At 41.0% G+C, this 13,754-nt stretch overlaps 2 protein-coding genes across 4 annotated transcripts in view; one reads left to right on the forward strand and one right to left on the reverse strand.

Annotated features, from left to right (window-relative positions):
• The window catches only part of ablim1a (actin binding LIM protein 1a), a 45,596-nt gene extending 45,082 nt beyond the window's left edge, over positions 1-514 (reverse strand). The window contains exon 1 of the mRNA XM_031284302.2: positions 269-514. Within this exon, the coding sequence (XP_031140162.1) occupies positions 269-281 (13 nt within the window). The 5' untranslated portion in view covers positions 282-514. The remainder of the gene's footprint in view (positions 1-268) is intronic.
• fam160b1 (family with sequence similarity 160 member B1) lies at positions 269-13,083 on the forward strand. Of its 3 annotated transcripts, none has more exons than XM_035992542.1 (18): positions 269-286; positions 1,349-1,503; positions 2,589-2,667; positions 4,295-4,464; positions 4,783-4,887; positions 5,016-5,138; positions 5,293-5,517; positions 5,619-5,815; positions 6,027-6,141; positions 6,293-6,369; positions 6,487-6,679; positions 7,084-7,247; positions 7,982-8,128; positions 8,213-8,303; positions 8,826-8,969; positions 9,883-10,023; positions 10,580-10,683; positions 10,838-13,083. In XM_035992542.1, exons 1-18 carry the CDS (start codon positions 280-282, stop codon positions 10,947-10,949), a joined length of 2,349 nt encoding a protein of 782 aa, XP_035848435.1. In that variant the 5' UTR covers positions 269-279; the 3' UTR covers positions 10,950-13,083. The 3 variants fall into 3 exon arrangements, with proteins under 3 accessions (XP_035848435.1, XP_031140171.1, XP_031140172.1); XM_031284311.2 differs by lacking the exon at positions 269-286 and adding an exon at positions 1,085-1,226; XM_031284312.2 differs by lacking the exons at positions 269-286; positions 1,349-1,503; positions 2,589-2,667 and having other exon boundaries at positions 4,295-4,483.
• Positions 13,084-13,754: the final 671 nt, after the last annotated feature.

Consider the following 13,754-nt stretch of genomic DNA (forward strand, 5'->3'; position numbering starts at 1 on the left):
GGCTATAGGTTGCAACAGAGTGTTCATATCAACAGAATAAGTTGTAGGCTGTCTAGAGAGGGCTGCAGCAGTGGAAGCTGTAGTTTCAGCTAACCTACATACTAACAGTGTCATTATCACAGCCTGATCCTCCGGAAAGACGACGCAAATGGGCTCTCTTCTCCATTGCATCCATCCTTGAACCAAGACCCCCTCCTCTACAAAAATTAAGAGACTTTTCCCCTGTATAGGTATTGTTATGAAGGCTTCTGCGGCAAAAGATACTCACCTCTAGCAGACATGCCCGGTAGGTAGAGCCTCTCTTTCTTTGCCGAGATTTCCACGAGGATATGCCCTGGTGCAGCTTTGAAGGAGGGGAAAAGACCGTTTGAGAGGCTGATATTATCTGTAGGCCGACTTTAAGTTTTTGACTGTCATTTAATGGGTTTAAACGCAGGGGAAGCATTCAGCCTGCGATTTGGCAGACTATACTAGACTGCGCGATGGAGAGCACTTTCCAGCGACAGGGCGTGTCCTGGAACAGACAGCATCCTTCTTATTTTCCATTTCATGTCCATATGTGAACATAATATCGCAGAATTACGGAGTTATAAATTCCAATCATTCTTGAAATTCCTCGCCTGCAGGCAGCTGATGTCGGGTCGCCTAAACGTTAAACCGGCTAGCAATAGTTTTTGTCTGGGATGACTGTGCTGTTATGGACGTGGTAGTTGAGCTACAAAGTTGACAGGCACTTTGTAGCAGTTATTTTTCATTTTTTTTTCCATTTATCCTGCTACTTTACGGAAAATATTTGGCAATAGGCTATTCACTAGACTACGAGGACACCTCAATTTTATCCTAAAGTAGCCTAGTGACACTTTAGGCAAGCATAACCTCCGCTCTATGTGGGAAAAACACTGCAATAACAGAGAAATAGCCCACATCCACGTGTGTCATTTAGCATAATTGATTTTAGAGCTCATCGGATATTTTCCATATAACATAGCCAATAGGATTGGTTTTCGGAATCCCATACTTGCTTTATATTTGAAGTAGGCTTATTGATTGTTGTTTCCAAGCTGAAATATTGACAACCGTCCCTGCTTGAATGTATTGTCGCTGTCTTCATTTGTATTCAATGATCGTTGTCAGTAGCCTAATTATAAACTGTTGCCTTGTATGCCTGCGTCCTCTGGTGGATTAAAACAGTAGCGTTTGGCGAAGGAAGTGCCACCGTGTCCAAAGTGAGCATACGTTACTTGAGTCTGTAGACGTCTTGTTTACAGTGGTTGAGCCAGGCCTGTGAAGACCTGTGGCTAACAACGTGTTAGGGTTTTATTGCTTATCTTTATTCTTTTGTTACAAGGGTCATTATATGAAACCTCCAATCTGGATCGAGGCGGTAACAACAGGAAGAAGAAGATAGAGGAATTCTCTAGGTCTTCTCGGGAGAAACTAGTCCAGTCGAAGAACAAAATGTTCTCCAAATTTACGTCAATTCTTCAGCACGCTGTGGAAGCGGTGAGTTTTTTTTTATTTTATTTTTTATTTTTTTTACCAACAGCATATATTTATCCATTAGCTTGCTTTTGTGTATCGTCTACTTTGGTTGAAAGAGGCCTTTGGTCGCCCAGACATCATCATAACGTCAGCATTCAGGATATGTTGCTAACTGGCGAGCTAACTAATTAGCATAAGCTAATGTTAGCGTTTTGTGTTTGTTTGCCCTGTTGTTTGTTTTTGTAATCGATTATATAGCTATCTGTGGGTGTGTTTCTTTCTCTGCTCGTTTATATAACTAACTAATTAACATATGTCCTTATTGTCATTTCTTCACTACAGCAAGTCGTCTGTGTTTAAGGTAGTTTGGCAAGCTGAGCTAGCTAGTTAGCCGCGAATGTCAGCTGATGATAGCCCCTAAAAGCTAAAGTAACGCCGTAGCTAGCTAGCTAGCTAGCTATCTCGTTTCAAACAGTGGTTTATGAGACGTGGTGTCGAAACGACAGACGTGTTTGATGTTGTGCAAATGTTATACCGTTAATAAAGGGATATTATGTGTGTTATCTCGCACAGTTTTTTGGAAATCTTTGTTACACTTTAACCAGCCAGCTAGTGTTAACTAGCTAGCTAGAAACCAGTAATAACCTGCTGAACAGTGTTCTCAAGCTGCTTCACGTTAAGGGTTTCAAACAATAGACGTTTGGCAGGTGACCCAACACTTTTAACTTCAGGCTAATATTAGTTGTTAAGTTATTGTTACATTCTGTTAGGTTGTTGGTGTGTGAGGATAAGATGATCCGTTACAAGTGTAAATCTTTATGTCACTCAATAGTGAAAGTTTATCCCCATTATTTAACATTTTCAACACATTGAACAAAGTCATCTTGCAGCGGAACGGTACTATTTCAGCACTGAGAAGATTTTGAAATCTTGAAGATTATGCTAGAAGACATAACACATTTTCCTACAACAAACCAGTCTTCTCAGTCTTTGTTTGAAAGTGAATGGAATAGATAAACATGTTGCTATGACAATAATTAGTGGTCTCTCTTGGCCACCAGTTTAAACATATAATATGCTTATGTTTGCATTTTCTTCTTTTTCAGCTTGCCCCATCGTTGCCCTTGCAGGAGGACTTTGTCTATCACTGGAAGGCCATTACACATTATTACATTGAGACTTCTGGTAAGAAAAGTCTGAATGGCACCAGTGTAAAGTTTGAGTACAGTAGCAGGAAACTAAGCTTGTACACAAGTTGTTCATACGGAATGTAACTAGTTACAGATAACAGTGCATTCACTGTTAATTAATACACTTATTGTCAATAGTCTGTATTTTAAAAGAAGATTAGTGCACATTACAACTTACCTGATCCATCAGAGTTGCCTGAAACCTGCTTAATTTAAAAGCAAGCAAAGGACCGCATTTTTAAGCTTTATCCAACAAACGCATCTCATTTTTTCTCAACTACGATAAATAATTGATCATCAAATTTGCTGTTGATCAACTAATTAATCACCTCCCCATTTAGCACCACTATAAAATAAACACAGGCAGTGCAAAGGGAATGTTTATCAAGAAATACAGACTATGGATGCTTCCTTATTGTTTTCCTGTGGAATCTGCGCAAGTAAACTCATGCTTTACGCCTGTAAAGCGTATGGGAAAGTACATCTAAGATGGGCTTTTTGGTTAAACCCAGTGTGAAGACAACTTCCACATGAACTACTGCCATCTAGTCTGTGTATATTTTGGACCAGCAAAGTCTCCTTCTCTTATTCTTCACTCCAAACGAGCTTGAAACTTCTTTGCAGCAGTTCTTCTAGTTAGGCCAGTTTAACAAAATTCACTCTGAACAGCTGATGGGGGATTAGCTGTACTTTGTGTATTATGTGGCTGAGCTTGTTTTCAGGGGCATTTATTCACTGATTTTTCAGAACTTGATATATTATGACAAAAAATGATTTGGTCATTTTGATAAAAGCTGTTGTTGTAATTTATCTTCATTAATGATCATATTTTTTGCCATTGTGTGCTTTGTTACATTCAGCATGACATGCATGTGTGTATCCTACCTGGTTATGATATAATTGACCCACACCTGTTAACTTGTGCATAATTGGTGACGAACAAGGATAGCTACTCTATAGAAACACAGTATTATTATTTCACTCTAATAACTGACCTGGACTTCAGTTTTAAATTCCCCTGGCTTTGAACAATTGAAATTTTAAATATTATGTTTCTGTGTCTTTGCAACATTGTTGACTTGATGTGGCCCCCCATGCACAATTTTGCCCTATTTATTACTATTTGCCAGCAGTCATTCTATCACATGCAGGGTTGTGGGATAGCCCCATTGTTTTCTGTCATTCTCCCTTACTGGGTTTTGCTAATGTGTTAACAGACTGTTGTCAGTAACTCGCCACCTGCACATGCTTCACAAGAAATGTGTTTACATGTAAAACCAGTAATAGGGTTTTACTCTAAGGCCACCTAGGAAAGTGTTCACAATGTCAGCCAGATAATCTAGTGCTACCAACATTTGGCAAGGATTAAATTGATTAGGCCTATATTATCGCTTTTGCTATGCACAACAAAGTGAATCAGAAAATAACATGGACTGCCTTAGATCAAAACCATGAACCTTTTTCATCTGGATTGAAGCAAACGCCCCACAAGAGCTGTGAGCAGAAAGAAAATAAACATAGGAAAGGAAAAACTGTGCAGAGGTGGAGTGGTTAGAAGAACTTGCAGTTAATGTTTGTACATCGTGGACATAGAGTGGTTCTGACATGCTTCTCTCTGTTAGATGACAAAGCTCCAGTCACAGACACCAACATCCCATCCCACCTGGAACAGATGCTGGACATCCTGACCCAGGAGGAAGGGGAAAGGGAGTCTGGAGAGACAGGACCCTGCATGGAGTATCTCCTACATCATAAGATCCTGGAGACTCTCTACACCTTGGGCAAGGCAGATGTAAGGCAGTCATGCATTGGTAACTACATGAACTATACCTCCAGGAAAACATGCATATCACGAAATGGCATCTTTTACAAGTATATGTAGTATTGGATGAAATCTAGTGGAAAACTAGGTTGATAATTAAGTGGGGCGGAGGGACACAACACTGAGCGTGCAATCCACTCACAGATGATTGGATGTGAATGCACAATTTGGTAGACTCTTAAATTAATCGGCACTGAGCTACATTTCCACGCAGGGTGGGGACACATCAATATTGTTAATACATAAATTGTAACATATTCTGTTTGTGTGATTTTTTTTTTCCATCAGTGTCCTCCAGGGATGAAGCAGCAGGTGCTTACCTTCTACACAAAGCTGCTAGCACACATTCGTCAACCTCTCCTGCCACACATCAATGTCCACAGACCTGTACAGGTGAGAAGTGATGCAGTCTGGATTTCAGTGTATTTTTAACAGTCCTCCTCAAAGTGGTCCGCTAACCGACAGGTTATGTAACTTATTCGTAACTTGTTTTTCCTGTGGCTGTGACATTCCTCTTTCAGAAACTGATCCGTCTGTGTGGGGAGGTGCTGGCTGCTCCCACAGAAAATGAAGAGATTCAGTTCCTTTGTATAGTCTGTTCCAAACTGAAGCAGGACCCATACCTTGTCGACTTCTTCCTTGAGGTGAGTTGCTATGACACCAGGGAGAGAAAGGAAAAAGTTGAGCAGCAAATTCATAAATATTAATCAGTATATATTACTAGCAAAAGTAAGAGCCTTGCAGGATTTCTAAGCACATAGCTCAGAGAATATATTTTATTTCGGATGTTATTTGCAGAACAAGTCAAAGAGACCTGATACAAAGACTCCTGGAGGGACGGAGGTGGTGAAGGAGAATGTGTTGGCTCCAGACACTGGTCAGTCTCGGGCAGAGGAACAGGCCGAGCGCCCAGAGGAGCCTCAGGCTGCAGCTGCTGCCTCTACCTCTAGTCCAAGCAGTAACCATAATAACGGCAACAATTACAATCTTGTCACCTCGCTGCTCAACCTCACAAAGAGCCCTGTAAGTAATCCCCACGCAAGGAATTTTGGCTTGTATGTCTTTTTCTTTATTTGACTTGAATGTTTGTATTCATGAGTTGTATGCATTTCTTCCCTACTCAGGATGGCAGGATAGTGGTGAAGGCATGTGAGGGCCTGATGCTGCTGGTCAGTTTACCAGAGCCTGCAGCTGCCAAGTGTTTAACTGAAAACACTGAGCTCTGTGAGCTCCTGACTGACAGGTTGGTCTCCTTCTATAAAGCCCTGCCACAGTCCATGGACCCCTTGGACATTGAGACAGTGGAGTCGGTCAACTGGGGGTACTTTTCTTTCTAGTGTTTACTTTCTATAACCACATATTTAACGTCTTGTCTTGCAGACATTTTAGTTGTGTCATCATCTGAAACTTTGATTTTAATTTGAGCAGGTAGCCCATAAATAGCATTCTCTGTGAAATGCTATTTCCAGTGGATGAAATGGTAGAGTTGCATCAAGCCTTTAATGTTTGAACCTTTTTTCTCTATTTTTCAGTCTGGACGTGTATAACCTGAAGGAGGATGCTGCCGTCTTCACAGGGAAGAGGGCTCTCATCTCCTTCCTGTCCTGGCTAGATTACTGTGATCAACTCATCAAGGAGGCTCAGAAGGTCCTTAACCAATGCTGACTCACTGTTTTGATGTGTCACATTGTAGTCAGAATCGATACAATAAAAGAACTTGAAGTTGTTTTTGTGCCTGAAAGCCACAGAAGGCTCAAGTACGTTTTTTTTGTGTGTGTTTTACTTCACTGTCTTCCAGTCAGCAGCTGCAGTGATGGCAAAAGCTGTGAGAGAAAAATTCTTTGTGTCTGTTATGGAACCACAGCTAATGCAGACGTGAGTCAAGCTTTGAATCACCAATCAATCATCCTTTATTGAAATTCTTAAGTCTTGTCAGTGTGTTATGTTTCGTGACTGCTCATTAACATGTGGTGCGTTTGTGGGTGCACATAGGTCCGAGGTGGGCATCCTGACCTCCACTGCCCTGCTGAACAGGATCATCAGGCAGGTGACGTCGGACGCGTTACTGCAGGAGATGATTTACTTCTTGCTGGGAGAGGAGAGGGAGCCAGAGACTCAAGCTACTATGGCTCAGAATCCACTCAGACACAGACTCATCGAGCACTGCGACCACCTGTCAGATGAGGTACCTGGTCCTGCTAATGAAAGTACCTTTAACATCATTTATGTCTTGCTGATCATACTCATTAAGGTCTTTTTTATTTATTTTTTTATTTCACCCTCTCGTTATCACATAAATGTGTATCATGAATTCCTAACTTCTTTTACTTGTTTGGCATTCAAAAGCACAATTGGCCATCTGCCCTTCAAGTATTCTGAGTTCCAGTGACTCATATGACGAGCACACTGAATTTTAATTAGTATTTGACAGAGCCATTGCACATGTTTTTATCACACAAAAGAGAGATGAATCATCTCCTTGATGTTTGAAACAGCCACTGCCTACTTTCATGTCGGTGAGCAAATCCTTGGCATGTTACTCTGGGTTTATAGCGGGAGCTAAGCCTATTCCTCCTTCTCTGTCCCCAGATCAGCATCATGACGCTGCGGCTGTTTGAGCATCTGATCCAGAAGCCCAGCCAGCACATCCTCCACAGCTTGTTGCTGCGTAGCCTGGAAGAGAGGAACTACCTGGAGAACAAACCACAGGAGGAGCGGGAGCCCCTGGAGAACGGGCAGCCCCATGATGCTGTGTAAGGGCCTGCCTTAAAATCCTGCCTGGAAAAATCATCTGCACAAAAACACAACAGTGGAAATAAAGTGAATGCATCTACTAGCTGTGTTTTTCGAATGTGCCACCAATTCAACTAAACTTGTCCTTATTTTTTGGTTCAATCATTTTAAGCCATGGTTAGTGGGAAATGCATGTCAGCCACTGATAACTTTTAAATGATCAGTTGATGCATAATGAGCAATAGTTTGCTAGTTTATTGATGTTGTTTTACGTGAATGCAGTGTTACATGGCTTATTAGTGTTCATGCAAAGGTATTAAAATGCAACACCAAAATACCAGGTTAACATGACATGATTGTTGTTTGTAGAGGGGGAGATGAGTTCACCCTCTACAGACATACCGTAAACATACTTGCAGATACAGTAAACACATCATGTCCAAGTAAAACTTCATCTCTTTGTAGACATTCATTCACTTTCCACATTACATACCAGAACTCAAAGGGGCCATGCAAGCCCAAAGAGCCCTGAAATGCCAGCCCATCATTCCATAAAAAAACCCCACATATTTCTCCCTTTTAACTAGACATAAGAGTACTGACAAAGTGGACTTCTCATTTCATCTCATACCAGAATGGGGAGTAGAACTTATAATGGCTTACATTGAGAGATGCATAAAACCAAATGAAAAGTTAACATCAGTAACTGATCCAAATCAGAATATGTTTTCATAAAAATAAATATTTTTTACAGAGACCTTGAGGAGGATCCACTGTTTGGTGATGACCTCTCTCCAGACAGCCGGCTGTCTGGTTCTGATTGGCTCAGCTCCTCTCCCCCACAGAGTCCTGACCACTCAAAGTGTGACGGGAAGACGGAGGTCCACAAAATTGTCAACAGGTACACAGTCTGCTCCCAATACAACGTACGTCATGTGGAGTGTTCTTTTTTTTTTTTTTAACTGTTAAGTTCTGTTGCTTGCAGTTTCCTGTGTTTGGTGCCGGATGAGGCGAAGTCATCTTATCATGTTGAAGGCACAGGCTATGACACCTACCTCAGAGATGCACACAGACAGGTAAGGCTCATTCTACAGTATGTTTAAGGCTTGAGATGCACTAGACTAACAGCAAGCTGAACATTCTGGTTTAGTGTTTGTCCCCAGGTCTTTCGCCCTTTAACTAATTGCTGAGGCAAGTCCATGGATAAACCCTGTGTTCCAATATCCATACTATTTAGGCTAGTATGCCAGAAAAAGATTCAGTATGTCCCAATACATAATATGACAAATGCATTATGTCAGAAATACTAGGATGTCCTACTGCATCTGATTAGATTTTGCAGTATGCAAGGCAGCATGCTTTTCTGGCAATTCTGTCACACAACTCGTTGCGCAACATATATGAGCAAGAGGGTCAAAGTTCAAGGTGCAATGTTATGAAGAAGTAGTATGTCCCCATTGTATGCATACTGCATGCAACAGTACATACTAAAAGTAAAAAGAAAAAGTATTTGATTTGGAACTCAGACTGTGGCTCATCAGTTTTGTATGTGTCACTAGTAAAAGATATGCTAAGTGTAGGTGAATTGTTCTCCTCAGTTCAGGGACTATTGTGGGGTCTGCCAGCGGTGGGACTGGAGGGGAAATCCAAAGCCGCTGGAGAAGTGTAACTTGGACAGCCCGTTCTTCGAGGGCCACTTCCTCAAGGTCCTCTTCGACAGGATGGGTCGCATCCTAGATCAGGTCGGTTTGATCCACCATATAACAAACATCTGTAGTAATTCATCATCATCATTCAGAACAGCAGCATGCTTTCGTGTAATAACAATGTAATGGAATATCTGTATGGAATATCTGTATGAAATATCGGTTGCATTGCTTAAGATCTTCTAGTCCACAAGTCTGAATAGCAAGACACCCACAGAAAAGGTGCCTGGAGCAGGTAGCCTGCTGTTTATGGAGCGCCACCTGAATCAAAATTCAACTGCCTTTTAGTTGTTGGAAATACATAGATCTAAGAAATGGCAAGGTTTTGTGAGATGAGTGCTAAACTGGTTAATCTAGCTAGTAGCTTGACATTCCAGTAGATTAATTAAGCTTTCTGCATGCAAATCAGCTGAAAATGTTATTTAAGGTCAAACCAATCATTTCTGTTTTTATTGTGTTTTTATATATATATATATATTTTTTTTTTTTTGAAGGAGCAGATTGGTTTAAAACAATTTTCCCTATTTCTTGCTGCAAGAGAACACTGTTGACTGCAATTTTAGCGTAAATGAGGCCCACTAATGGACAGTGGAGAGGAAAATAAGATGATGCAACTTAACTGCTGATTATGCATAATGCTTTAATTATATAACAGCAAAAATAATGAGCTTTTGCCATAAACTCACTTGACAAAATGATGTTAGTTGAAAATTATCAAGAGAACTAATGGGGATTCAAAAGCGCAATGCACATTTTGGCAGCTCATGGGTTTCTAGTAGGAAATGAAATCTAAAAGGGAGCGCTGTATTAATTGACGAGTCTGTCATTAAAAGCTTCTGACTATTGTGAGACTGTTAATTATTCCTGGCCCTTGTTGGACACACAGGACATCTTTTAGTTCCCTGTAATGGTCAGTAGTCTCATCTGTGATGCCCTCTCTGTCCTCCAGCCGTACGATGTCAACCTGCAGGTGACCGCGGTGCTGTCCAAGCTGTCTATGTTTCCACACCCCCACTTGCACGAGTACCTGCTGGACCCTTACATCAACCTGGCCCCTGGCTGCAGGTCTCTGTTCTCTGTCATCGTCAGGGTAAGTCTCCCGTCTGGATGATAGTGGTTATCCTAGACACTACCACTACCAAAGCTTAACAATCGCTGTTATTTGGGTGCTTTGAGGTTTCTTGCTTGTGTTGATTTTTTTTTGTTGTTGTTGTGTAGTATCTTAAATTGTTTGATATTGTATTTCTAAATGTTTGGTGCAACAAATAGTTGTGTTTGAAACAATTGTTGGCCTGTATCTCATTCCAGTGGTGTTGATAGTGCAAATCCCTCTTATTAATCTCGTGAGCGTGCTGCTACTCGACCTGCTTCTTACTGGATGAACTGCACCTCTGTACTGATTTTGTTCTGTGAATCAGTCCCAACTATTTTTCTTTTAAAACTATCCCAGTAGCGCCCAGTCTAAATGACAGTGTAGATTTGTTGATGGTCTAGTTTCTTTATGCAAGTTACAGTTGTGTTTCCAATGAGTGTAGTAATGAGTTCCAAGCGTGGCACCTTTACCAAGAGATGGAAGCAGTGCTGTTGTGTTTTGGTAACTGCTTTGCCCTCTTGTGTGTGTGTGTGTGTGTGTGTGTGTGTGTTAGGTGGTGGGAGATCTCATGTTGAGGATTCAGCGCATCCCAGACTTCACACCCAAACTGCTGCTCGTGAGGAAGAGATTATTAGGTCTGGAGCCAGAGGGCATCAAGTACGTACTTCTACGCGCTTCTGTGCTCTTCACTTCTGAGTTGACTTTTGGCATGCGCTTGAATTTGAAGTTATTGGAAGGATAGCTCCTTGAGATGTAGCGTCTCATTTTCGAGGAGGTCCCATTCTCACCTTTCTGTCTGTTCTTGCTGCAGCATCGACCACATGACTCTGCTGGAGGGAGTGATCGTACTGGAGGAGTTCTGCAAAGAGCTGGCAGCCATCGCCTTCGTCAAATACCACGCGGCTGCCGCCGCCTCACCGTAATCGTCCTGCTGTTCATCCATCTGCCTCAGCCAGGCAGACCTGTTGGGATTAAACTGGGCCTTTGGGGTGTGGTGGTACTGGTGTCACAGGATTGGCAAAACATTACCACTAACTCAGCTCATCCCTGCAAGGCAAGACTGTTAAAGCCCGCACGGACGGGTTCATGGCTCCCCCTCTTCTGGCCTCTCGGGCTCCGCTATAAAAAAAAAAAAAAAAAAAAAGAGTCTTTGGTCTTGTTTTTATGAAGGTCGGAGCACCAACACTGCCCAGCCAGCAGAGGAACACGAGGAGGAAGATCGGGGCGGAGGTGCAGAGAGATGGTCACTGGACTTTTTGTCAGCCTCTGCATTTACTCTCACTCCTTCCCCCTTTCTTTCTCACCAGCTGAAAGATAACCCTGTAATTATTCTATCAAGGAAAAAAGATGTTTGTGTATTTATTTTCTGTCCCATTATCACCCATTTGTAATGGTCATTGCCTTAGTGTGAAAATCGCACCTTTCAGTTACAGAAGATTGTTTCCTAATGAAACATTTTTATCTTAACTCCTCACATGTTGTCTGTTTGAAGACAAGAGGCTGTAGAGAGAAAAAGAGAGCCCACTGCCTTCAACCCCTATATGTACCTGTAGTTACACACCCATTCAACTGTAGTATTTACGATACTGCACCACATATATTTTAAAGTCCTCTTATTTATTTGTTTGCTTTCAGGTGGCCTTTTTAACTAATGTCATATTACGATCAAATGAATCAAAACGGTCAAAGTAGGGACTGACTTAGCAGATGTTATTTACTTTATTTGTTTTCCCCCGTCTTTCCTAAGATTGTCTTTAAATGTTTGTGCTCCTCAAAGCTCACCTAACAATCACCATCACCCAAAGACGTCACCATCCACCGCCACCACATGTTGTCAATGAAATGGTGAATTTTGCAAATGATGTGAATTTGCACACAGACCTCATTGCATTGCACTTGTTACATTATTCAAGTTTACTTGTGTTTTTTTTTTTTTTTCCTTTGGTTGGCTTTTAGGCAATGTCAAGTTGGCATTTGTGGGAAGAGACATGTTTTTGATTCCACATTAGTTTAGACCCAGTGTTGCATTTCTCACACACACCAGTGTTTATTTTGTCCAAGGGGATACCGTGTTGTCGTTTTTTTTTTATACCATTTATAATTTTCAATAATTAGTTTATTCTATTGATGGGATGCAGAGGAGCAGGCCTCTTGATTTTATTGAACAGTGTCTTAAATGCATCATTAACTTAAGACCTACTGTAGCTTACAGCAATGGTTCCCAGTTTGTATTAGCTTTTGATCCCTAAAACAGAGCTACGTCTAATTGGTAGTGTACAGTATGTTCAACCAAGCTGTCATTCGAACTTCTGAGATTTTAGTTTTTATTAGAAATTATCCAGCAATTCACAACGAAAGCGAGCAAAGTAAAAAAAGAAAAAAAAACTTTGTGTAGCAAAAATATATCCTCCTCTGATTTTGTTCATCATCTCATTAAATTTATCTCGAGACCCTTTGCAAGAGTCCAGACCTCCAATTTGGAAAGCTTTGCCTAACAGTATCCAAAAGTTGTGAGTTCCTCCATAGCTATCATGATTTTTCATGAGGTGTTGTGTTGCGTTTACTAACAGTATGACCTTTTCATCCTGATCTTGAATGGCGAGGTGCCGTGTATTGTTGGAACGGGTAGTTTGGTTGTATGTTGCCTGGATTTCTCGGGAGGGGGTCGGTAACTTGGAAATCACCTCACGGAACAGTGATTCATCACGCAAGACTTTGACTTGGTCGAAATCCAGATGCTACTTAATGTAACTTTGGTTGTTGTTGTGTTTCCAGTGTTCAATGTTTCTGTGATAGGCGCGCGTGTTTTACAGTGAGTTGAAGTGAGAGTGTTGTGATTTGTTATTGCGGTGGAGAATGGACCGAGTCATTCATTGAAGCCATGAGTCCCTGGTCTTTCTTTTTAAATCCCCTCACTCAAGCACCTAAGCTACATTATGCAACTGCTTGCATGGAATCAGATTTGCACATCGTCTTTCCTCATCCCTGTTCATAATGTAAATACACACAACAAAAAGCTTTTTTTTTTTTTCCAAATGTTTTCATAAACCAAAAAAATATCTAAGATGTATCAGGAGCAACATTTCTATTTTAATGGGAAACTTTTTAAATTTAAACTTTTGTCAAATCATGCACATTTCTTAATCAGCTAACTTGTTCTGTACATTTGTATATTGTATGTGTACAATAGCAATAGACATATACTACCTGGTGTAAATGCATGCTTATACATTATTTTTCATCGTTGAAAGAAAAAGGCATTCTGGCCATCTGTGATGATTTCTTAGCTGTCAGCACTTTGTTTGAAGACAGTGACGGGGAGATATGATGCCTTACTTCACACTGTGGATCTCTGACGACTCCTAGAAAAGATGTGTAAGGGGTTTCTGCTAAACTACCGTTTGTTGTGATATAATTATGCTTATCTCTTGTTGCATCACCTTTGTTTGGTTTGTGAAGATGTAAAGGACTCAGTATAGTCATAATCTGATGCCAACTGATTTATTTGCTTGTGTCAGCTGAGACCAATCACTGTATCATGTTGCATTTCCTTGTTAATCGCTGCTTTCCTCTGGTGTTAAATGGGACAAGTCTCATTATACTTCTTTTTCTTAGTTAGGCCAGTCTGAGTTTTGTGATTGTGCAATGCATCATTGAAACATTAAGGTAAGGTGCATGCTCACTCTTCCTGCCTTGCAGTTATTTTCTAAGTGATGCAGTCCTTGTTC

The sequence above is a fragment of the Sander lucioperca genome, chromosome 15, assembly GCF_008315115.2.
Source record: "Sander lucioperca isolate FBNREF2018 chromosome 15, SLUC_FBN_1.2, whole genome shotgun sequence".
In the NCBI taxonomy this organism is placed as follows: domain Eukaryota; kingdom Metazoa; phylum Chordata; class Actinopteri; order Perciformes; family Percidae; genus Sander; species Sander lucioperca.

Excerpts from the sequence above, each read along its gene's own strand:
- fam160b1 (XM_035992542.1), top strand. Across the intron at positions 8,129-8,212 it reads GTCCACAAAATTGTCAACAG|TTTCCTGTGTTTGGTGCCGG; the intron begins GTACACAGTCTG and ends TGTTGCTTGCAG. Across the intron at positions 10,684-10,837 it reads CTGGAGCCAGAGGGCATCAA|CATCGACCACATGACTCTGC; the intron begins GTACGTACTTCT and ends TTCTTGCTGCAG.